This window comes from Microtus pennsylvanicus, chromosome 12 (genome assembly GCF_037038515.1).
Source record: "Microtus pennsylvanicus isolate mMicPen1 chromosome 12, mMicPen1.hap1, whole genome shotgun sequence".
Lineage (NCBI taxonomy): Eukaryota > Metazoa > Chordata > Mammalia > Rodentia > Cricetidae > Microtus > Microtus pennsylvanicus.
The window spans coordinates 32,049,013-32,073,054 of record NC_134590.1 but is presented as its reverse complement, the minus strand read 5'-3'; the positions used below and the strand labels follow the sequence as shown (position 1 = coordinate 32,073,054).

General features: G+C 38.5%; 1 protein-coding gene across 3 annotated transcripts; it reads right to left on the bottom strand.

Annotated features, from left to right (window-relative positions):
- Positions 1–4,692: 4,692 nt before the first annotated feature.
- On the bottom strand, positions 4,693–23,176 carry Gnpda2 (glucosamine-6-phosphate deaminase 2). Of its 3 annotated transcripts, none has more exons than XM_075943149.1 (7): positions 23,068–23,176; positions 20,559–20,721; positions 17,067–17,168; positions 15,538–15,720; positions 10,119–10,303; positions 8,149–8,323; positions 4,693–5,586 (listed from the first exon to the last, which is right to left on the bottom strand). In XM_075943149.1, the coding sequence occupies exons 2-7, from the start codon at positions 20,680–20,682 to the stop codon at positions 5,525–5,527; spliced, it is 831 nt and encodes a 276-aa protein (XP_075799264.1). In that variant the 5' UTR covers positions 20,683–20,721; positions 23,068–23,176; the 3' UTR covers positions 4,693–5,524. The 3 variants fall into 3 exon arrangements, with proteins under 3 accessions (XP_075799264.1, XP_075799265.1, XP_075799267.1); XM_075943150.1 differs by having other exon boundaries at positions 10,119–10,297; XM_075943152.1 differs by lacking the exon at positions 20,559–20,721 and having other exon boundaries at positions 23,068–23,166.
- Positions 23,177–24,042: the final 866 nt, after the last annotated feature.

The following is a 24,042-nucleotide window of genomic DNA, read 5'->3' as shown; positions in this document are numbered from 1 at the left end:
AGCTTCTTATTGGCTAACACTTACATCTTAATTTAACCCATTTCTAGTAATCTGTGTATTGCCACATGGCTGTTGCTTACCAGGTAAAGTTCCCAATGTCTGTCTCCAGCAAAGCTATATGGCTTCTCTTTAACACCACCTTTTTTCTCCCAGCATTATTCCTTGCACAGGCCCAACAGTTTCTTTATTAACCAATGGTATTCACAGCATACAGATGGCAATCCCACATCAATTAATATATTCTACATATTTAAGAGGGCATATTATACATTTAATCACAGTCAAATTTTTTCTTGCTTTTTTTCTTGTTATTGTTTAGTGTTTTAAGACAGGATCTTGCTGTGTAGCCCTCGCTAGCCCAGGATTTATATGTAATTCATATTTACCTCAAATTTGTGACAATACTGCCTCAGCCTTTCCATTGTTGAAATTACAAGCATGTGCTACATTGTCTAGTTTATGCATGACTTTTCTTATTTATAGTAAAAGGACCTCTAGTTCTATATAGTTCAATTAAAAACTTTCCAAAATTACCCTGCATCATAATTTTTAACCCAAACACTGATATATATGAAAATTAAGAAATAAACTCATCTGGGTGGCAGTGGTACATGCCTTTAATCCCAGCACTCAGAGGAAGAGGCAGGCATATCTCTGCCTGGTCTACAACAGTTACACAAAAAAACCCTCTCTCTCAAAGCAAAAAAAGTTTGTGGTGGTGCCTGCCTTTAATCCCAGCATTCAGAAGGCAGAGGCAGGCAGTGCTCTGTGAGTTCAGTACCTGCTTGGTCTATAAGAGATAGTTCCAGGACAGCCAGGGCTGTTACAAAGAAACCGTCTTGAAAAATCTTTAATAAATAAATAAATTTTAAAAAAAGCTTTAAAACAAAACATTCAAAAGCCAAATAAGGATGTGGTGTACAAATTGGTTCCTTACAGTTTTATAAACATTATAATCTCTATTAAAAAAAGAAAAACCAAAAAAGAAAAAGCATAGGACCAAACTAGGCCCTCTGGATGTTGGTGACAGTTGTGTGGCTTGGGCAGCTTGTGGAGCCACTGGCAATGGAACCAGTATTTACCCCTAGTGCGTGAACTGGCTCTTTGGAACCCATTCTCTTTGGAAGGATACCTTGTTCAGCCTAGATACAGGGGGAGGGGCTTGGTCCTGCTTCAAGAGATAACAGTTGACTCCTTCTTGGGCGGCCTTACTCTGAATGGAGGGGGTAGTGGAATGAGAGGAGTAGGAGGAGGGGAGGGAGAGGGAACTGGGATTGCTATGTAAAATACAATCTTTTTTTTAAAAAAAAAAGTCAACATGTTACCGGACACTTGTTACAGCTTTTCATGTTTATATATTTAATCAAATATTTCTGAAACTAAATGGCTTATGCTATACACCTAAGTTAAGCTTAGGGTAAGGCCCTGTCTTCTGACATTCAAAATGCATTCATGCAATACAACAGACATTTTTTATCACCAGCTGCTAATAAAGTAGTAACTATTACTTAAATGCTAAAATGACTTAATAATGACTTAGTAAAATGACTTAGCTAGTAATGACTTAGTTTCCTATTCAGTTACAGCAAACAAACCAACATAAATATATTACTGCAAGAAAGAGTCCTCATGCTGGGTTTTACTTACTGCCTTCTGTCTTAAGCATGGCATGCCTTGTAAGAAATAGGCTATTGATAAATTTTAATATTTTGGTAGAATATTTTTTTTCTTTCAGTTTATTTATATGGTGGATTACATTGACAGATTTTCATGTGGTGGCCCATCCCCACATCTCTGGGATGAAGCCAACTTGATCATACTGGTGATTTTTTTTAAAAAAAATTTATTGCTTTAAAAATAATACCATTCAAAATTTCCACTTCCTCCCCTCCTCCCGTTTCCTTCCCGCTTCCTCACCCACTCCCCCCTCCAGTGTGCCTGATCTAATGGGAGCTCACCATCAAACTGGACTCTGAATATGGCTGACAATGGGGGCTGACTGAGAAGCCAATGATAATGGCACTGGGATTTGTTTCTACTGCATGTACTGGCTTTTTGGGATCCTAGTCTGTTTGGAGGCACACCTTCTTAGGCCTGGATGGAGGGGGGTGGGCTTTGGGCTAGAATATCAGTGCAAGGATTTATTAATTATTTTAGCAAAGCATACATCTCCCAGCTAGATTTGGTAAGTGTAAAATACCAAATTCCCACAATAGTGTTTTTATTTATTTATTTATTTATATTTATTTATTTAAGATTTCTGTCTCTTCCCTGTCACCGCCTCCCATTTCCCTCCCCCTCCTCCAATCAAATCCCCCTCCCTCGTCAGCCTAAAGAGCAATCAGGGTTCCCTGCCCTGTGGGAAGTCCAAGGACCACCCACCTCCATCCAGGTCTAGTAAGGTGAGCATCCAAACTGCCTAGGCTCCCACAAAGCCAGTACGTGCAATAGGATCAAAAACCCGTTGCCATTGTTCTTGAGTTCTCCGTAGTCCTCATTGTCTGCTATGTTCAGAGAGTCCGGTTTTATCCCAGGCTTTTTCAGACCCAGGCCAGCTGGACTGGCAATATATTTGAAACTAAGACAATCCAGTTGTTCAAAAAATGTTCTATTCTGCCAGGTGGTGGTGGCGCACGCCTTTAATCCCAGCACTCACAAGGCAGAGGCAGGCAGATCTCTGTGAGTTCAAGGCCAGCCTGGTCTACAAGAGCTAGTTCCAGGACAGGCCCCAAAGCTACAGAAAAACTGTCTCAAAAAACATGAACAACAAGTTCTGTTCCTGTATTATTGCTAAAGGAAAGTCAAAAGTCGAAGCATGTGTGTTCTAATATAACGTATCTTCAGTGAAACATCTGAACGTTTTTGATTTGGGCTTTATATTCCCCTTTAATCCATAACTCTAGGAATTATTAGTCTTACTTGTAATATGTGGAAAATGTTATTTTAGTCTTATTTTTTAGCATAAGCTTATCTACTGCCCCATGGTTATTTCCCAGTGTTAATCTTGAGTTTTATGCCTTGAGTGTATTCCCCTGCAATCTAATAAAAATGTGCATAGTTGTATGATTAATAGTTGTTGCATTAGGTTCGGCACGGGTTGGCCACTGTTCCGTCATAGAACTTTGAATGGAGGCAACAGTAGAAGGTGAGATGTTGCCACTTATATTCCCCGGTGACAGATGGAATTAAAGTAATGATTTCTTCAAAGATTTTTGCTCTATATGAAATGTCAATCGGCGTCTACACTCCTTAATAGTACCCCATGTTGAGTTAGGAAGTTACAATGGCTAGAGACGTGCTGAGGTGCTTGAGGACAAGACTGTATTAAACAAGATCAGAGTTATAATAAAAACAACTCATTTTAGGTCTTTGGAACATGGAAGTAATGATACATCAAAACAGACTTAACTTTTCACTACAATGCTGTACAGCCAAAATCATTAGTACAAGATGCTACTGATTGGTTAGCTAAAATATGTTAAGGACACGGGATCCCTTTTGGATATACTGTTTCTACCAAGTATTTTGTCCGGGCAGTGAGAAGGTAACAGTGCACTGTGACTGAGATGTGTGTTACAGGATTGAGACAGGAGGGTGACAGAGGAACACTATTAAGGCTAACTTGGTGGGGCGCCTGCCTGAATGAATGGTGCTACCAGTTTTAAGCAAGCAGGAGGCCCAAGGGATTTAGAAAATTTTAGAATTTGTAATAGTCCTATTTTGTGCTCTTCAAAATATGTACTTGAAGTTCAGAAGACAGATAATGCTGAGTCTGAATAGGTTTGAGAATATATATTTTAAGTGCTCTAGACTCATGTGAAACCCCTTTGTACATGGCTTCCCAGCTTGCAGCAATTTTTTTAACACCTTCAGATTCCCATGCTTCAGTATCTTCCAAATATATATTTTTCTTTAAATGGATTTACTTTTGTACACAGGAACAAGGCTGTTAAGATCATTGGGTATTAAAGCACCATTGTTTTGATTGTTTTGCATTTATGTATGTACCACTTGTGTGTCTGGTGCCCTTGGGGGTCCAAATGAGGGCATTAGAGAATTCCTTAGAACTTGAGCTACACTGGGTTTGTGTACCACCGTGGTCCTCTGCAAGAGCAACAAGTGCTCTCAATTGCTCAGCCATCTCTCCAGCCTCCTTATTTTTTTCTTTGGTATTGTCTGTTGTGGAATATTATTTTGAGGTGTGTTACATTTGTTTATGCTGTGGAGCATTTGTTTAATGATGTAAAATGTGTTGCTTTGTTTATGCTGCATTTGTTTAACTCCGAAGCTGTGATTCTTTGCCTGTCTAAAACACCTGATGGTCAGGCAGAAGAAGAAAGGACAGGTGGGGATGGCAGGCAGGCAGTATAAATAGGAGAAATCTGGAAGAAAGGGGAGCAAGAAAAGAGGCCAGACACCCAGCCATCCACAGAATAAGAGTGAACGTAAGATTACAGAAATAAGAAAAAGCCCAGAGATAAAGGTAGATGGGATAATTTAAGAATAGCTGACTAGAAACAAGCCAAGCTAAGGCCCTGCACTCTTAAGAATAAGAGTCTGTGAGTGATTTATCTAGGAGTTGGGTGGTGAGACCCCAAAGAGCAAAAATCTAAAAGAGTAAAAAATAACATAAACTATCTTTTTAGTTTCCTAACTACATTGACTGAATCTCCCAATGAATGTTACTTCACATTTAGAAACAAAATTAGATACTTCTTTTATTGTAAACTTTGAATTAAAGGTAGAAAACAATATTTTTATTTGCAACTTAATTATACAAGTTTTTGCAATTTAAACATTTACAGTAATTATTTCTTTAGACATATATAAGGATGATTTATAAAATTTAACAATAATCAGAAAATGTTCTTCAAAAGGAATTCCTTATAGCTAAGTATAAAGCTGATACCTGCCAATATTAAGGGCACTGATCCAAGTCATTAAATAAAAATAAGCATATGTGTAGAAAAGTCCTACCTAGGAAGGTGCATAGAAGCATGCACTTACAGATCCTTTCTGAAAGGATGTAAACTACTGCGGGACACTCATCTCTTCAGATCTCCTTGGTTAGTGAATGGCAGGACTTCTGATGTCCAGAACCACTGCAGAAAGATGACTAAGGCAACTACAGGCAAAAGCATGTGTGTGATGCACAAAAACATACATTCCAAAAGTGAAGGCTTCTATGACACTGCAAAGGGTTGGAGTGCCTTCTTGTAAATAAGTCAGAGATTAAGTCACTGACCTGTGAAGAATCTCTTAAATGCAGACATTTTGCTGCTATGCTGTTTATAGGTAGCTATATAGCTTCTATACTTTATAAATGCCCACCAGTTTGGGGATCCACTTGGTTCTAGACCCTAGTGTAAAACAGACACATTCTAAATATGGAATGTTTAACACACGCTGTTCTTTTTTCTATTTCAATGTTTTTATAGTTCCCATTTTTATCATATTGCATAAGCTGAAAATTCATCTAGTAAGAAAAGGTTCTTTTCCAAGCAGAACTCTGCTCCAGTTTCCTTCAGTTTTCTTCTGTCATACTGTAGAGTGGATCCACAAGTTTATTGTGCACATGCATTAAACCTTCAAGAAAAAAAATCCAGTTATAATTTTGCTAATTTTGAACGTTTACTTAAGATTTATATGCTACAGTATTTCATTCTTATGACAGGGTCTACCAAAACTGTTGAAGAAATACAACTTATAAATTAGTGTAGATCTAGAGCAGTACAGGTACTAGAGTCCCAGGGCAGCTTCATTTCTTGTCTTCAGGAAGATTAGACTGGCAGGCTGGTGAATTTGAATATGATTGGTTAATTCATTATCTAGAAGCTTATGTTTTATTTTATGGCAGTTGCTCTAGTTGATGACAAGGGACCCAGAACTCTCATAATAAGATAGCTCTGTTCTCCAAAATATTACTCTATACATCTTTTTCTTTGCAGGGGCGGGGGGCTTCATGTGTTAACATATTTGCGTATATGTATGGGTGCCAAGAGTCAAAGTCTACCCTTTATCACTGCACCTCACTGATTAGGGAGATCAGTAACTGGGAGGAACTTGCTGCTCAGCAAGTTCCAGAAATCTTGTTATCTGACGCCGAGTCCTAGGGTAACAGGCATGCACCGCCATGCTTTGCCCTTTGATGTAGTTACTGGGGGATCCATACATGGTTCTTCACAATTGCGAAGCAGGCGCATTTCCAGCTAAGCCATGTCCCGAGCCTTTACATAGACTTTGCAATGTATTTACGGAACTGGGTGATTACAAGTTTATCCATAATCTACTGAGGATGTTTAACACAATGGAGACACCTGTTTTAAATGACTGGAGACAGAAACTTAGATTCTAAATTTAGGTAGACTTTAAAAATCATTTTATAGTTAGTATGCATATTTTGAGTGGAAATAAAACATTTAAATGTAGGTATATTTAAAAATTTATGTTCTAATGGGTATGTGTGTTTGTGAGTCATTAAAGCTTCTCTCTGAGTTACACTGTCCTTACAAGATAGTCTGACACAATCAGTGAGCTAAGTAAGACTTTCATAGTTTGGAAAGCAAAGAAATTAAATTTTTCCAGGTCTTTACACACTTACAAAAAACTACAGGGTCACCTTACAAGACCTGGAAGGAGGTGGGAGGTCCTTGGACTTCCCACAGGGCAGGGAACCCTGATTGCTCTTTAGGCTGACGAGGGAGGGGGACTTGATTGGAGGAGGGGGAGGAAAATGGGAGGCGGTGGCGGGGAAGAGACAGAAATCTTTAATAAATAAATAAATAAATAAACTACAGGGAAGGTATTGAGTTTCTTCAGAAAACTGGGTATTGGATTTGAGAAAAAAGTGCTCGAAGTGCATGGTCCTTGTTTAGGAGGCCACAAAAAGCACTCTAAAATCCACACAGTGTGGAAGATCACTTCAAGAGAACTAGCAAATGGCACTGGGAAGTGGTCCAATAAGAGAAAAACCCAAAGAGGCATCTCTGGAGCAACTGAAAATGAGGAGGTTGAGTTCTCACAGCCTGCTTCAAAGTTCAGTCAGCACCTTGAACATCACAAGGCCCAAAAGTAGAGGGGACACCAAAGGTAAGCCATGTGACTTACGTGTGCCATTTCGTGGATGATCATCTAGAGCAGTGGTTCTCAACCTTCCTAATGCTGCGACCCTTTAATACAGTTCAAGCTGTAGTGACCAGCCATAAAATTATTTCAGCTATATGCCAAAAGTCTATTTTAAGTACCACCAAGAAAAAAAAAGAAACCAGATAAGCACTGCCACCCAATTTAAGATGCATCCAATGCTGATTTCAGTCAAGTTATAGTCAGTAAAATACAGCGGCTTTGTTACCCATTCTTTCAGCATTTATGAAATATACACTTTCTAACACTTGTTAATCAAAGTTACAACAAAAGTATATATTCACCCATGTCCCAGAATTGTCATATATACTATACATTTTATGAACCACTTACTTAAATATTCAATACCCAACTGCTCTAAACAAGTCCTCTATCTACACTTTGTGTTTGAGCTTGCGTACGAGTTCACTCATAATCAGGAAACACTAAGCTTAGGGTGGTCTAAATGCTCTCTGAAGCCACCTAAAGTGTTCATTATGTCACGAGTATTTTCCTATATAAAGCCACTACAAATAAAATATGAAAATAACCAGACTATAGAAAATCTACATGTACAAGTCTAAGCAACCAGAGCTGTTGCTTTGCTACTGATATCATACTGTTTTAAAGTATATCCACTATAATACCAACTGTAACATCCCGGGATGGAATCGTCTTACATCAGGAAGCTTAGATGGGATAGCAGGTGATGCTTTTTATCCATGGATTAGGTCACAATTAGAAGGATAAGGTAGACTTTCAAATGTTACCAAACAAATGATAAACCCAGAAAGGACACTACTGAGTTATTTAGTCTTGAATATTCAATATAAAACTAATATACTTCACTGAATTTCAGTGAATGTCATGAAAGTTCTGAAAACTTTAGTTTTACTCCTTGAAAAACCGGCTTGGTGTGCTAGCACAATGCCAGGCTTCAAGAAGCCGAACTGTAAGATTAACATCCACAGCATCCAGCTGTCATCCACTACAAGCATCCCAGGCGCATACTAGTTCAATGCTCACCTTTAAAGTACTTCACAGTTTTAACTCTTAATTCTAAAGTAGCATCTTCATCACAGACAAAAATCGTTCGGGGATGCTGTTGGAAAGCTGAAACAGTCCACATGTGATTGATTCCCTCCTCGATGGCTTTGTACAGGGCAAATGCCTTGTGTGCACCTGTTATAAGAATCATCACCTGCAGAATTCAGAGTGCCACTTGTTAATTAAAAGGAAGTAGGAAGCTCTATGATAACACAAAAGTGAAGACTAGAGTTAACACTTTAGTACTGATATGTAGAAGATATGTCTGGGGGGAACAAAATATGTGTCTTCAACAAATTCATATAATCTGGGCTAACACCCCAAATCTCTCTAGTTCAGTTACAAAATATCTTACATTAGAAAAGCAAGGGCTTTATGTAAAAGCTGGCTAGGGAAGCCTGAACTTTCACCTAATAGATGTGATGGTCTTTAAAGTTGTTCTAAACTACTGAGTTTAAGAATTCAGATCTGCTGAAAGACAGACTTTAAAGCACATGATATTCTTGGAAATTACAGAAATTGCAAGGTCCTGGTTTTTAAATTTCTCAGCCCTTGTGAACTAATTCAAGAAATATGCGAGTGTGTGTCAGCAAGGATCTTACAATCTTTCAGCTCTCCTCCCACAACTGCGGATGCGTGCGTACACTAACAGCGTTAGAGTCCATTGTTCTTTTTAATTAGGACTAGCCGTAAAACTTTACAGGTGAGCACTGAATAAGTATGAGATGCTTGTAGTGGATGACAAAATTAAAAAACTTAGATTTTACTTTTTTACCATTACGATTATTAAACATTAAAATGATTGCAGTTCTAAAGTATTTAAAATAAAAAACCGCATTATGTATGAGTATTTTATGCCTAGGTATTCTAAATTACAGAAAATGAAAGATGACTGGATCAAGGTATTCTATTTCTTTTTAAAATCATAATTCGGGCTGGAGAGTTAGCTCAGTGGTTAAGAGCACTGCCTGCTGTTCCAAAGGTCCTGAGTTCAATTCCCAGCAACCACATGGTGGCTCACAACCATCTGTAGTAAGATCTGGTGCTCCCTTCTGGCCTGAAGAACAATGTATATCTAATGAATAAATAAATCTTTAAAATCATAATTCACAATGATTTTCTAGGTGAAGGTGAATCTTAACTAGAGTTGAGTGTATCGCCTTATCTAAAACCAACTGTCTTTTACAACAAAAATTAACTCATTTGATGTAAGATAAGCAAAATATTAATGAACCTGTACATTTTCCTTGCTGGACAGTGTTAGACAGAATATTTTCTAAAGAATGAAGTATTTGTTACAGAAACAAGCAAAATGACATGTTTGTGTACTACATGCTCTAAGACATACACATCACTGGCTATCTCAGGTCTTTTCTAATCTCTGGAACATTGGTCAGTAATGAAAGTTTGTTTGGTCACCAGCATGCCAATGATGTCACAGAAGTCCTCAGAAGGCAGCGGGATCTCTATAATGCTTCTTTACAAAATATTAAATGGCCTTTTACTTATTTGTGTGTGTGCACATCGATCAATCAGCTTTTTCCTTCAAGTACGTAGGGCTCGGGAATGGAGCTGTGGGAAACCAATGCAGCCAGTGCTCCTGAGTATAGTCATGAAGCACTCTAATCAATCCCATATGCTGCAAAACTACGCAGGGCATTTGCTCTGCGCCACTGTCCACCTGCCCTTCACAAGACTATTCCAATGTCAGCAAATAAGAGTTACTAAGATTTTAAGAGCTCGAACTGAAGCATGCCTGGGCAGATGAATGGGTAGCTTCCTGGGGCTTGGTTTATAACTGCAGACTTAAGTTGATTCTTTACAAGTCAATGAGCATGACAAAAGTTAGATGCTGGAAATTTAAGCATTTTTATTGAAAATCAGATCTAAAATATTTAACACCATAAGTTTTCAACATCAAAGAAAAATGATCAAAGAACATTTCTTACCTCCCTAGCATCCATCACTGTCCCCACACCAACAGTTAAAGCCATGGTTGGTACTTTTGATAAGTCTCCATCAAAATATTTAGCATTTGCCAAAATGGTGTCCATAGCTAGGGTCTTTAATCTTGTTCTCGAAACTAAACTGGATCCTGGCTCATTGAAAGCAATATGACCATCTGGACCTATTCCTTTCAAAACAGATATATTCACTCATATAAACATGAAATAAAGGTTTCCAACATAAGAGTAAACATTTTCTCAAATTTCAACAGTTATAAAGGCAAGGAAATTACGATGAACACACTTACCTTCTTTTAGAGCTGAATTCCTAATATTAAAATTATCTGTTTCTATATTTCATTTACTATTTCCATATGTGCTATATACACAGCATGAACTAACACAGTTCTACCAATAGGAGGGAAGTGTTGTAGGAGGAGCACAAGGAGGGGGAGCCTTGTTTGTCCCACAAAATGGTGTAGGAGGTCCTTCTGTATTTGTGTTGCTTTCATTGGGCCTGGTGATAGGGTAGAACTTAGGTAGGAGGCGGGACAGAACTGAATTCTGGGAGGAAGAAAGAGTGAGAGCCGCCATGGAGACGCCTGGTCAGACATGCTAAATCTTTCCTGGTAAGCCACGACCTTATGGTGATATACAGTTTATTAAAAATTGGTTAAATCAAGATGTGAGAGTTAGCCAATAAGAGGCTAGAGATAACGTGCCAAGCAGTAATTTAATTAATACAATTTCTATGTGATTATTTCAGGTGTAAGCTAGCAGGGCAGCTGGGATGACAAGCAGCCCACTCCTCCCAACAGGGAAGCATCACACATAACACGATAGGCTTATTTTCATAACAGATAATAGGAGGTAATCTTGCAAGATTAAACATGGATGCTTCCTTCATTGCCACCTTTCTGCTAACACATAAACTGATGAGCAAAAAGTAAAATAAATGGCACATCAGGAACAGAGTTAGTGAAAGCCAAGATACACTCATATCAGCCTTCTGGCTACTACTGGGTGGTCTTTACACTCTCACTTTGCTTCGCTGAACTCATGTTTAGGTAAGGCAATAACCACTGTGCCCATAAGACAATATATAGATTGTATAATACCAAAGTTTTTCAAGCTTTCTTGATTTTTTGCTCTAATCTAACACACACAAACCAAACAAACAAAATGCATGAAACACTTAGCTTTACTGGCAGTCATGTAAGATCTTTTCTGTTACATTTCATCTCCTTACTAATGCAAGAAGGGAATGCAGGATGTTACTGGCTGCACTGATTTCATGACATACAGGTAACAACCAAAGTGACCTATATACATCTGCTATATTCTAAGATGGCTTCGAAAGTATAGAAAAGAATGCAATATTCCTGATTTGAAGACAATTGGAGGTAATTCCCTTCATAAAATCAAAAACCTTTAAAAAATCAAATTTATAATACACCTATATTAGTTGTCAGACTTACAGAAACTTCAATAAAAACAAAGCATTTTGCATTTAAACTGCACATGTGTAGTTGTTGTGAAATACAACAAGTGTATTTCACAGATACTTGCTATACAACTTTAAGTTTCCCAAGCCATGAAAAATGTAGCAAGCTATAATCTAGTTTTGAAGAATTAGGAAAAATACAGTATAAAGCAAAATGTTATTTGTCAATGACCAATGTTTGGAAGTACATTTTGAAGAAGGACTTTAATATGGTTAATATTCAAAGACTGTTTCCAGCACTAAGTATAGACCTGTTTCTAGTATGTTCTAATGGCACTTAAACCTTTCTCACTATGTTTTCCAAATTTCTGCTTTACTCTTGGAACTATAAATGCACTACATATACATTACACACACACACACACACACATATATATATCATACTTATTACATGCATATATACATCAACACTTTCCTCTTTATCTGAGAACAGAAGAAAGCATAGAGCTGGGAATATAAAAGCTTCGGAAAACAAATCAGATGTCTTCGATGGCTCATGTCAACATTCCTTGTGGTGACCCGGGCCACTGAGAAGCGTATGGCCAGCCTGGGATTCTGGTCACGGGTACTGACAGAAAAGGAGCTCCACATTGGCTTCCCGCCACAACTAGCACAGAGCCTGTGGCTCTGATACTGCTTCAAGTTCAGCTAGCAAATAACTCTTTTGGCCTTCAAATCTAAATCAGGATATCAGCATCAGCTCAAGATTCACTGGTGGGATTATGTTATCTACCCTTGCTTTGTTCCTATAGTTCTGTGGGCAGTTTGTAAGCTTCCTCTGAACAAGGCTTGTGTGTGCCTCAATCTATCACTCAAAACCAAACATTACACACACGAGGCACTCAATAAATCACAGCTGAATGAATTAATGCACTATATTCTTCCTTGGTTCGGCCATTTCTCCCAGCTACACCTCTTCTGCTCCACTCCTCACTACAGGTTGCAGGGGTAGGGGCTTGGAGTGGGTCTCAAAGGTAATTTCTTATGTCCCTGTCATACTGAGTGAGGGTGGCCTACAGAAAAGGACTCCAAGCAGAAGCAATGGAAATCACTCTCTAGAGCCAGCTCTTTTTCTGATGAATGGAAACAAAGGAACCGCAAACAAGGGACAAACAGCTACCAGGGTTAATGAGCTTCTGCTTTTGAGAGCTGAGGCTCTTTGTGTTTTCCAATGTTTGACCCTTCTCCTAGGTTTTGTGACTTATATCAGAGTTGCTCCAATTAACACATTACTAGTCCCCTTCCATGAGTTATCCCCATTACTAAGCCAAGACTTCAACGACTAAAAATTATGAAGTTCTCCCCACTGCCTTTTAAAAATTTTAAATAGAATACCAAAATTTTAAGAATTAGTTAGGTTTTATGTACAAAATCCCACTGTTGTGTCCCTTACTGCTGAGGACTCCTCAGAAACTCAAGATACACCTTACCTTTCTCCCCATTTCTGCCTTCAGAGACTGAGAGCCCTCAGTGTATTTCTTTCCTTTCTCTCTCTACCCAGGGAAAGGAACCCATCTAACCCGCTGGGGAGAATAGCACAAAAGTATGCTCTTAGGCTCTCATAGTCTGAGCTGGGTTCACAGTAGAGGGGAAAACACTGGCTTCAAGCCCAACCTACAATCTCTATTCCAACTTTACCTTAAATAAAGCTGACAATTTGATCCCATTTGGCAGTTCTTAGTGTTTTTATTAACCAAACCCTGGAACAAAAGAAGGGTAAGTGGTAAGACCCAGATACCAAGCCTCATCTTAAAAATTCCAAAGATAATTACCTAGATCAAGAATTGCAAAGAATCAAAGGAGATTCTTTCAGGAACAAGCACATGCTCAACAACCATTACTCCAATAGGAAAATGAAGCATACACTAATTCCCCTCTCTCTGCACAGAAATTGCATTTCCCGGGCAGTACACAAAAAAATGTCAGGCTCTCGATCATCAGACTCCAGTAAAGATGTTAATGAAAGATGAAAATAATTTTCTTAAAAAATGTTTTCTGCTTTGGGACATAGTAAAGAAATAACTATAGGGAGTTTGAGATAAAGGTGGTTTAAAAACAAAGCGACAATAAGTCAGTGACAGGCATAATTGTAACTAATATCCTATTCACTTAGAAGGGAAAAGTGGCGTTTATTACTTTGAGGAAACAGCAAAAACACAAGAAATAAGAAATGATTTAAAGCAATGGGAAATGAGTTTCTACCAGAAATATGGGATGAGAGAGTTGCAACCTTAACAACCTACTAAACTGAAGAGTGCTTTCTAGAAGGTAAAGAAGAGCACAGTGGTGTCTTAATCCCCTGCCCAGGATGCTCTCTTTCCTTGAGGCAAGCTACTCACTATCTCTAATATATGGCATATGTTTCCAACATAATAATTAGTGAAAATGCTTCTTGAAAAAAAAACTAAGATAAACCATTTAGGAATAGTACAGTCCAACAATTTTATTTTGATATGGAAATCACAAAATTAAGTTTAAACATCCCCAAACATCTAGTATCTCAGGCTTAATACTGATAAATATGGTAATTATCTCAAAACTAAACCATACGTACAAAGCTAGAATATGAACGCATTATATAGGATTGCTAAAGTGAATACTAGCAAGATTTACTTAAAATGGATGAGTAGTTAAAAGGCAAAATAACAAATATACATTCTTGATCAGATAAATAGCAGTTCTATCTATAAAAGAAAACGAACAGCACTGGCATTGATACACATAGATAAAAACTTCCTCGGAGAAGCATTCAGTCTCGCCTGGTCATCCATAATGTAATTCAGGAAAAACCTTGGGAACTCAATGAACTCAGGGCCAACACTATATTAGCCTCTACAGCTCACGGAAAAAACCACTCAAGTGGGCCCGGAGTCAGCTGGGTGCCGAGCACCACTCTAAAGCATTTCAACCATGTTATAATACATCGAATTTTCACAAATGTTGAGCAAGTTAAGAGTTAATCCTGTCTTGCACATGATCTAGTTACAATGAACTTCACTAAACTTACCAGGCATATAGAGAGACTGAAGATACAAATATAAATTTTACTCCAAATCCCACAAGCAACCAACCACTGCAAACATACTCAGCCACTGCAACCATGAATCCACCTTAACATACCTCTGGTGCAATTTTCCCATTAATTAGGTGTAAAATATATAAAGGCAGTATAGAGCACTAGTATTTCAGTAGAATACTAAAGATTGGCGTAAACAGTTTTGACTCTAGTGTAGTTGATTTATATTTTTCTGACGCAACAACTTTCTCAAACTGCTTCATTCTGGTAATAGAGAGCCATAGCTATTACAAAGGAACAAATTTTCAGTACATTTATGCACACATTCATGCACATAAATACATAATTTTAATTTTTACTTGGAATTTGTTTAACCAAATGTTCATTCCCTTTAAAATGTAGCAAGGCACTAGGAGAATTTAATTTGTCTAAAGGCTGGTAATCAAAGTCTTACATCACTCTTAAGCAACGTGAATGAGCTCAGCATAACTGGAGTTATGTGCTAAAAATCTACCCATTTCTCATATACTCAGTTCTAATCTATTACATGGTCTGTGCTGGAGCTAGAGAGAAATAAACAGGCTTCGCTCAGCACAACGACCAGCAGCGCATTTCCAGGATGTGGTGAACTGCTGACCTTAGAGGAAATCAAACGTTTAACAGGCATGCAGACCTACTTCTCCAGGCATAATTTAAACGATGTATTAACTGTTGCAATTTTAAGATTATTTTTACTTACATTATCTGTACTTTTCAATGAAAATAAAATTGGAATCATTTTATTTCTATTATTGGATATTAACAGTCAATTAACAGGTGTACTTTACATTATACAATGGTGACTTTTAAAAATACTATTTTAAATATTAGCAGATAAAATGATAACAATGTTTCTTTCATACCTCCAACAAAAAGATCTATTCCTCCGGCTTCTTTTATTTTCTTTTCAAATGCATCACATTCTGCTTGCAGATCTTCGGCATTCCCATCAAGGATGTGAGCATTGTTAGGATCTATATCAACATGCTTAAAAAAGTTATTCCACATATAAGAATGGTAGCTTTCAGGATGATTTCTTGGAAGTCCTAAATATGAAGTTAATAATAAAAATATAACTCCCAGAAAAACCTTTCCTATACATTAATTTTAAAATGGTTGGCATAAAACATATCCTTGATATATACCTGTGTCACATTAAGTATCTACACACTAATACAATTACTTTGTAAATGTACATAAAATACTACTATCATTCTCATTTTATAGATGAACATATGAAGCACTGAACTTCTGTCAAATCAGACAGCTGATAGAGGGTCTACGAGGTAAACATCGAAATCTAGTTTAGCCACTTCGTCACCACACACTTCTGAAATGTGCACAAAAGTACTGGTACTGATTTCTGTATTTTCACCATTTCTTTTTTGTATATGTGTGTGATTACAACACAATTACCTAATTTCCCTTTTCCCTTTCCTCCAAAACCTTCCATATACTCTGTGTCTCATGTTTTTAGATTCATGGCCTTTTTTTGTTTTTACAAGTGTGTGTGTGTTTATATATTCCTGACAACCTGCTTATTTGTATGTATGTCTTCAGGGCTGACCACTTGGTACTGAATAACTAATTGCTAATAGAAGTTAACCTTCCCTGGGGAAGAGTATTTCTCCTACTCTCTGCATTTACTTGCCTGTAGTTCTGTGTCTAGGGTTGAGGCTTCTTAAGATTCCAGTTTCCACATTAGCATGTATAGTCATGACATCTTTGTTAAGATCATGTTATGCAGCCAGGCTGGTGAGACTTCATTGTGTAAGCTATACCCATAATAGGGTATTTTTAAAGAATTAACTAGTGGCCACAATTTTCTTACATTCAATTTTCCTACATTCATCCTACATGTATGCAAAGTATGCTAAACCATAATAGCTATTTGGCTATTGCTTATACAGACATTGAAAATGTACGCTCATATTTAGGTTTTAGAAAGGGGTTTCTAAGCACTGTCATAGATTCTTCAAGTTAAGCAAGTCAACAAATTACACAAGTTTTGTAGGTGCTAACACAGTTTGTTTTTTTTTTTAAAAACTATGAATTAACTTTTACATATGTTTCAGTTAATTTTCTATAATTTTAATTATACTTTAAGGAAAGAAGCAGAAGGGGATGAGATGGACAGGGAAAAGAGAAAGGAGAGGGAGAGAGAATGGATATGAAGGATGTGACTGGACAGACAGTCAAGGCACTCAAACAGCAGAAGGAATGCAGATGTTCAGATTTCAAGCCTTATATTCCTTCCATCATTCTATGCTATAATCAGTTTGTCCAACAAAGCAGTACACAAAGGGGTCTAGGAATTACATATTTTAAAGTTTCAGAATATTCAAAATGTAATATATAATATATTCAAATAGCATATTCAAATATATCTTACCTACATATTCATCCATGTTAAAAGTCTTCACATATTTAAATGAGAGGTTTCCACTCTTGTGATATTCTATTAGTTTTTTATAACATCCTAAAGGTGTGCTTCCTAAAAGAGATAAAGTGTCCATTTTCTGAAATAACTTGAAAACATGTTTAAATCGATGAGTAACATTCTATGTTTCAAGATAGACAAACAACTTAAATACAGATTTAATGCTCATGATAGGTAGTTTCTTTCCATAATGCACTGAAATTACTTACACCATAATTTGGTTGGTAACCCATAAACAAAAATGGACGTTGGAAATCTATTCTGAACTGTATTCAGTATTTTGAAATGGTACTACCAATTATAAGACTAAAACCTTTTAGAATGAACACTGGGTAAAAAAAAAAGTGAACACCACACTTGCCGATAAGAAAATGAGCGGAAGCATGAGCGAGGCACAACTTTGTGCCTCTCCTTCTGCTTCGTGTTTATCTTCCCCATGTATCACTTAAAAGGCTCAGCTGAGAAAAGTGCTGCCTTTGAAATAGAGAGGACTTCTAGGATCTCTTCAGAGCAAACACGACTGGCTATAAGGTGATTATTTTATTTTAGATGGACTATATAATTATTTAATTCAGCTTCATGATATGACACAAAGTTTATCAGCTTATGAAGGGCCTTCCTTTTGTTGATTAAATTTGCTTTTTGTTTTTCACTATAATCCCACGGAAAAAGGCACCCTTATTAGCATGTGACCTGTCCTCTCAGACATGGGTGGAATGGATATTTAGGCCACGTATTATCATGAAACAAAAACAAAAAATGCCACAGAAATGAATATTTCTGGAGCAGTAGTTAGACTTAGGCAGTATTTTAGAAATCTGGTAGATTAAAAAAAAATTCTCAGGCTGAAACAAGAAAGGGGGTGAGGAGTTTCAGAAGAGTGAGTGTTCCTCACTTGAGAAGACAGAATAATAAATGGCTGTAAATAATGTGGCCGTAATGAGAACTACCACAGAGTGCAGAAAGCAGATGAATAATGGACTTTAAGGCTAAGCATATCTGAACTTATAAGTAATAATTCAAAAGTCCAGCCGTAGGATCAAATTTCCCATCCAAACTTAGAGATCTATAGCCCACTGACATGACAACAGTCATGGAGATAGAGCACACGCTTCTCGCTTCTCTTCCATTTCCAGAAGCACACGGACCTCCTACTGCTAGAAAGCTTAGTCATTTGATCAAGGCTATCTGAATTTTGCTTAAGTGAGAAACTGCCCCAATGGCAGTGATAAAGAACCCATTTACTTTCTAGACTTTTAATCAGTGTAGTTAAAAAAAGAAAGAGGTGATGAGAGTAAATCTATTACAGAAATTTATTTCATTATTTGCTTTGTGATGTGCACTTAATTCCCTAAAGTAATTCATAACAGGTGTCTGTGAGTCCAAGCTTGTTAGGCCTTTTGCTGTTTGAGAAGAACTCACAACACATATTCAAAGTACAAAACCATGGCATGAAGAAAAACCTCAGTAATTCTAAGGTATGGCGCTAAAAGGATAAAAGGCTCCAATCCTGCTCGCCAAAGAATGATCTAAGAGAACAGTTCGACTGAGTCATGAAGAGCTGGAATCCTGACAACCACACAGCAATCTGTATTTAAAGACAGACAAAAGATGGAGAAAAAACGTCCAAGGATGTTATCTCCACGCCCAGCCCATGGCTTAAAGGCTATGCAGGTGTTTCCACACATTCCCTCATGGAAATCTCGAATCCTGGAAAACAGGCAGGATCTTTCTTTTGGAAATGTAAGAACTGGATTGAAAAGATGAATGAATTTGCCAACTACTAAATGGCAATAAAACCAGGGATTTATGTGCTTTTTCCAAAACACAAACAGATACAATAGGGCAACAAAATGAGAGAAAAAAAAAAGACAGTAAGCCAGGAAGTTCAGGCTTATCCTTTGGACAAGTAGTCTACTTCCAAACCAATTGAGGGTAAGGAAATGGTCAAAATAAGGTTCTCAGGCAAGTGAGACCCAAAATGTGCAGGTCTTTAAAAAAATTCACTTAAAAATACAGAAATTGTGCCTGGTGGGAGAATTACTGATGTACAGGATGTTGTCTTTAACCTCAGACAAGCATGTTCCAATTTCAGAAGCAGTGGTGGAAGTCAAGAACACAAACACCAGCAATGCTCAACAAGGAGAGCACATGAGATGTCATCAAAGGGTCTTCAGGCTCTCCCCTGGCACGTGCACTAGTTGTCAATTTAAACACATAAGAAACACGTCTAGCACCCACTGCTAACATGCAGTACTTGGAAGCCTGCCTGTCCCCAGCTCAAATTATTTTTTCTGTCATAATTAAGACAACATGATTAATATAGGTAGCCTGAACATAAGCCATTCATAGTGTGCACAGATCTAGAGGTGTGTTGAGTCACGAGAGTCAGCATGAGGGTGCTGATGTGACTATGCAGTATCTATGCCCAGTTCTCAAAAACATCCCATTGTCATTCTCACCAAGACCTTTTCTGTCCTAGACAAAATGAGACAGCAAAATAGCAAATAAAATCTAGAAAAACATAATTCATAAAAATCAAGTGAGTAAAATGAATTACGACTATAGATTTTACAGTTAGAATGCATGTAGGGAGATCAGGAAGAAAACAGTCTATTTAAATAAGCACGAGAGCTTAGAGCCACATGGCACTGACTGCATTCAAAAGATCTGCGCATACACTGCTGTAGCTGAGCTTCAGAACAGTAGTGAAGCTATTATAACTATTACCATTTTATCTGTTGTGCATGTAAGGAATCCAAAGCTTGAGGTATGTGGAATGAATGCCTTGAAGCCACTAAAAGTCAGTTCTGAGTCTAGGTCTCACACAGTTTGCAAAAAATCAAAAGTCACCAATACAGCCATGCCAAAAGATCACGTGATACTACCTGATCCTCTTTAAAGGCAACTCTTCATGGAAAACTGAAGTCAATAGAACTTGTAATTGGCATTTGGGTTTATTTATGTGATAAAAACGACATGAGCATTTAAAATTTACACCTGAAATACTTCTATAACAGAAGAATAAAAAGTAAACGCCTAACAAGATCAGATCATAAAGAAGGTAATACGGAATAAGAAATAGCAGGAGGCACTTTGGTTTTCACCTGTTACTAATGAAAGAGCTAGTTATAAGAAATTATATGAAAGCAGTGTACTAGAAACTCTAGATTATTAGAAAAGGGCACAGAAACATTACAATCACCATTTAACTTAGGGTGCTTTCTGAAACCGCAGTGTTTGGAGGCACAGGTAGTACAGAGCTTTAACACAAACAGACTCAATACATTCATACTGCAATAGACTGCACATACTTCTGCCTTTATATACTAATATGTTCAGTGATACAGAATGATAATGAAAAGTATTTTACTAAAAAAAAAGCCCATTACTTCCTTAATCTTATATAACGTGAGTATATAAAATAGAAAGCATGATCGATACCTGTTGGTAAGCCCAGTGAAAAATACCTGTCTTGTCCAGGTTTGAATTTAACGATGCAATTGCAGATGTACTTGGCTGCCCATTCACTGGCCAAGTCATAGTTATCAAGAATCACAAGTCTCATTATTGGTGATACACGGTTCTTAGCACAAGAGGTTCAAACCTGTGAAAATCCCATTACAGGCATCTTTAGACATCTTTCAGACATCCAGAGTATATATTGCATAATATTTTTAAAAAGTACTTAAGGAGGACATGCACATATAAAAATACAATCCATACTTATGAAACAGTAGCAACAGGATTCTCTTGTCAACGAGGATCTGTGCTTTGGACAGTGGGTTAGGTCGTTTATAGGCATATGCTAATCCCTATAACAATCTTGTGAAGTAAAAAACAATGCTTTGTTACAGAGGAGAAAACGGGCTCATACAACCTGCCTGTGGTCATGCAGGCAAAGGACATGGCGGAATTCAAATGAAAATATAAGACTATACTATATACAAGTATAGTACATACACTACCCAAAGCAACCATCCTTGGAGAAAGAGCACTCATCAACGACAAGTTAACTACTACAATGACCTTGCACCTTTGAGTTACTGACCCAAACCCAGAATTGTCCCTATAAATACCATAATGATCAAATTTCCTTATTTGTTAAACAAATTCCAGAGGTATTGTGTATTATCATTAGCTACACACACATTTTACTATTTTAGGGTTTAATTAAGATCATACTTGAAGGAAAGTGCTGACCTCTGGGTGAAAAATTCACAAAAAAAAAAATCAATTTTAGTTCTTACTGCCTACTCCTTTTTAAAAATAACCTCTAAAAACATCTATGTTCTATATCTGAAAGTCCCAATTCTCAGCTTTAGATTTCTAGTTTCACCTTTAAATGTCTCGGTCACTAACACCAACCCTTTAATGGCAGGGCGGCTTCAGCATTCCTGTTTGGTAACTGCACACTTCACAAAGACTACTCAGTCAAATGCTTAAGCTAAGGGAAACAGCCCGTCTCATGACAAAGACACAGAAACCAAATAATATTCTTAAGAACACGACTTAGAATTCTAAAGCAACGAAAGTTTGATGACTATAATCTAGAATCCTGGACAGTAATATGGGATACACAGCATTTGTAGGAAAGAATTATAAAGTTTTTAAAAACTCAGCTCTAACAACTGAGCCCCGTCTTCATTTAGGTATACCAAGAATCTAACATCAAAAATAACTACAGAGTGCCACCCCAAATCCCAAACAACTGCTGGCTGTCATAGCCAACAAAAAGATATCAATTTCCTTCTAAGATGATTATGAAGCAAACATCCGAAGGAAAAGGCACAGTAATGAGAGGCATTACTATTCCAGGTGCCGTGTTATCCCGGAGTTTATCACACTCGCTGTATTAAAACACTGTCCTGGGCTGCACAGAAACAATTTGATAAAGACTCTGTTGATAAAAGACATTCGATAAGCTTAATACTTCCTCAATTTGCAATTATTCTCAATCCTCAATGTAGAAATTCAAATTCTACAGAAATTACAAAGGTATTTGAGTTTCGGAGGAAGCTAGACTAAGTGTAGCTGACACAAATAACCATGCATTCACTGTTTGAGCCAATTAGAACAACTAATGACACTTGTTAAAAGGCTCTGGGCCCCTCTCCTTAGCTCCAACAGATCTCAAATGGAGTTCAAGCGCCTGTGAGGTATCACAGGTGATTCTTAGAGTTGAGCTAATGAGACACTTGTCACAGGTGAGTCTTTCAACCAAGTCATTCCGACCATAAAGCGCAGCCAAGTTATTTATGGTTTTTATTCTTAAACCGGCAGAGTCTTCGCTTTCAAAATTCCTCAGAGAATCTCCGTCACTCAAGATAAATTCTTCTCCACATTTATTCGGAGTTTTAAGACGCTCCTTTCCCAGGTTTTACAGTCATCAGAAACCGAAACTGTCGATGCTTTGTGACCCCGGCATGGTGAGCAGCTAGCATTAAAAACGCCAAAGTTGGCGCTAAGTGCTTCCTGCAGGTGCTGATTCATTTGGGCAGAGCATCCCCAGGGATGGTCAGACGCCAAGTCCCTGAAGTTTCTATGGGGTGGGAACTTCTACACCAGGGAACTTTCACAGCCCTTTAACCGGGGGGCCAGCTCCGGAATACACACACTCGGTGTGTCCAGCTCCAGCAGCACCCTCCCCCGGACCCGAGCAGGTGTGATGCCCCGCGCCGCAGATGCCCAGGCTGCCCGCCCCTCAGCGCACACAGGGGCAGACAGTTCAGGGCCAGGGCTGCGCCTGCCCTGCGCAGCCCGGGACAGGACTCGGTGCCGGCGGGCGCTGGAAGCCTTGGTTGGCCCCACGGAGGCCGACAGCACCGGGGGCTCAGAGACGCCGCCGAGCAGGGTCGCCCCAAGCGCGCCCGACTCCGCACCGTGCCCAGGGGTCAGCGGCAACGAGCCCCGTCCAAGCCCCGAGTCGGAGCTGTGTCCCCCTTAAACTCACCCGCAAACCTGCAGCCTCCGACGACACCGGAGCGGCGGTAACTGACGCACCCGGCAACCCGCCAGCGACTCCAGCCGGTGAGCAGTTATGAAGCCTGGGAACCCGGATGCAGACACCAACACAGGAAGAACCCGGGAGGACGGCGCGCAGGCGCACTGTCGACGTAGGTGCCCGGGAGAGGGAAGTCCTCACACCTGTGGAAGAGCCGCCTTTCCGAACTAATATATTTTTGGGTGTGAGCCTAGCCTTTAATGGGCTGAGCCATCTCTCCAGCCCAGAACTACCTTTCCACCCGGGCTAGGGGCCAGTGGGGGACTCTTCTGTTTTGGGGGACCCACCTGCTACTAGTTTTTCTTTAAGTCTTTCAGAGGTTGAATTGCAGGAGATTGATTGTAGGCCTGTAGTGCCTGTGAATGATAAAGTGAACAGCTAGATTACTTTATCCCAATTATCGAATATTTACTTCTTTCTTGTTTTTCAACATCGTAAAATAGCTCTTAACTTAAAGGGAATAGGAAAGAGTTTATCCTGGAGCCAAGCAGTGATGGTTATGGCTAGGGAACAAGATGTCAGTTAGCCAAAGTACTATGTTCCAACCAGGAAACAATTTCATGCTGCTTCCTGATGAAAGCCCTAGCCTTTGAGTTTCTGTCAGTTTGTTCTAAGAGCGTTTTCCTACTAGTCACGAGGATATTTGGTCAGATACAAGGGAGGCAATAAGTCATCATGCAAAAGGTTGAGACCTCCCGAGATAATGTGTCTCTGGACTTGGAACATTTCTTCTTCCTACAAAGACTGAGTTATAGTCAGTTCTGAAGGGTTAAAACAGGTACAGTGCTCTCTTCTGAGAACTTAGTTCATTCTTTTGAAAACACAGTAACTGAATCCTCAGGAAGGATTATATATAATCTTTCTGAGATTATATATGGCATTGTGTGACTTATTCTGAATGATTCTAAGGGGGAGTGGAAGTGT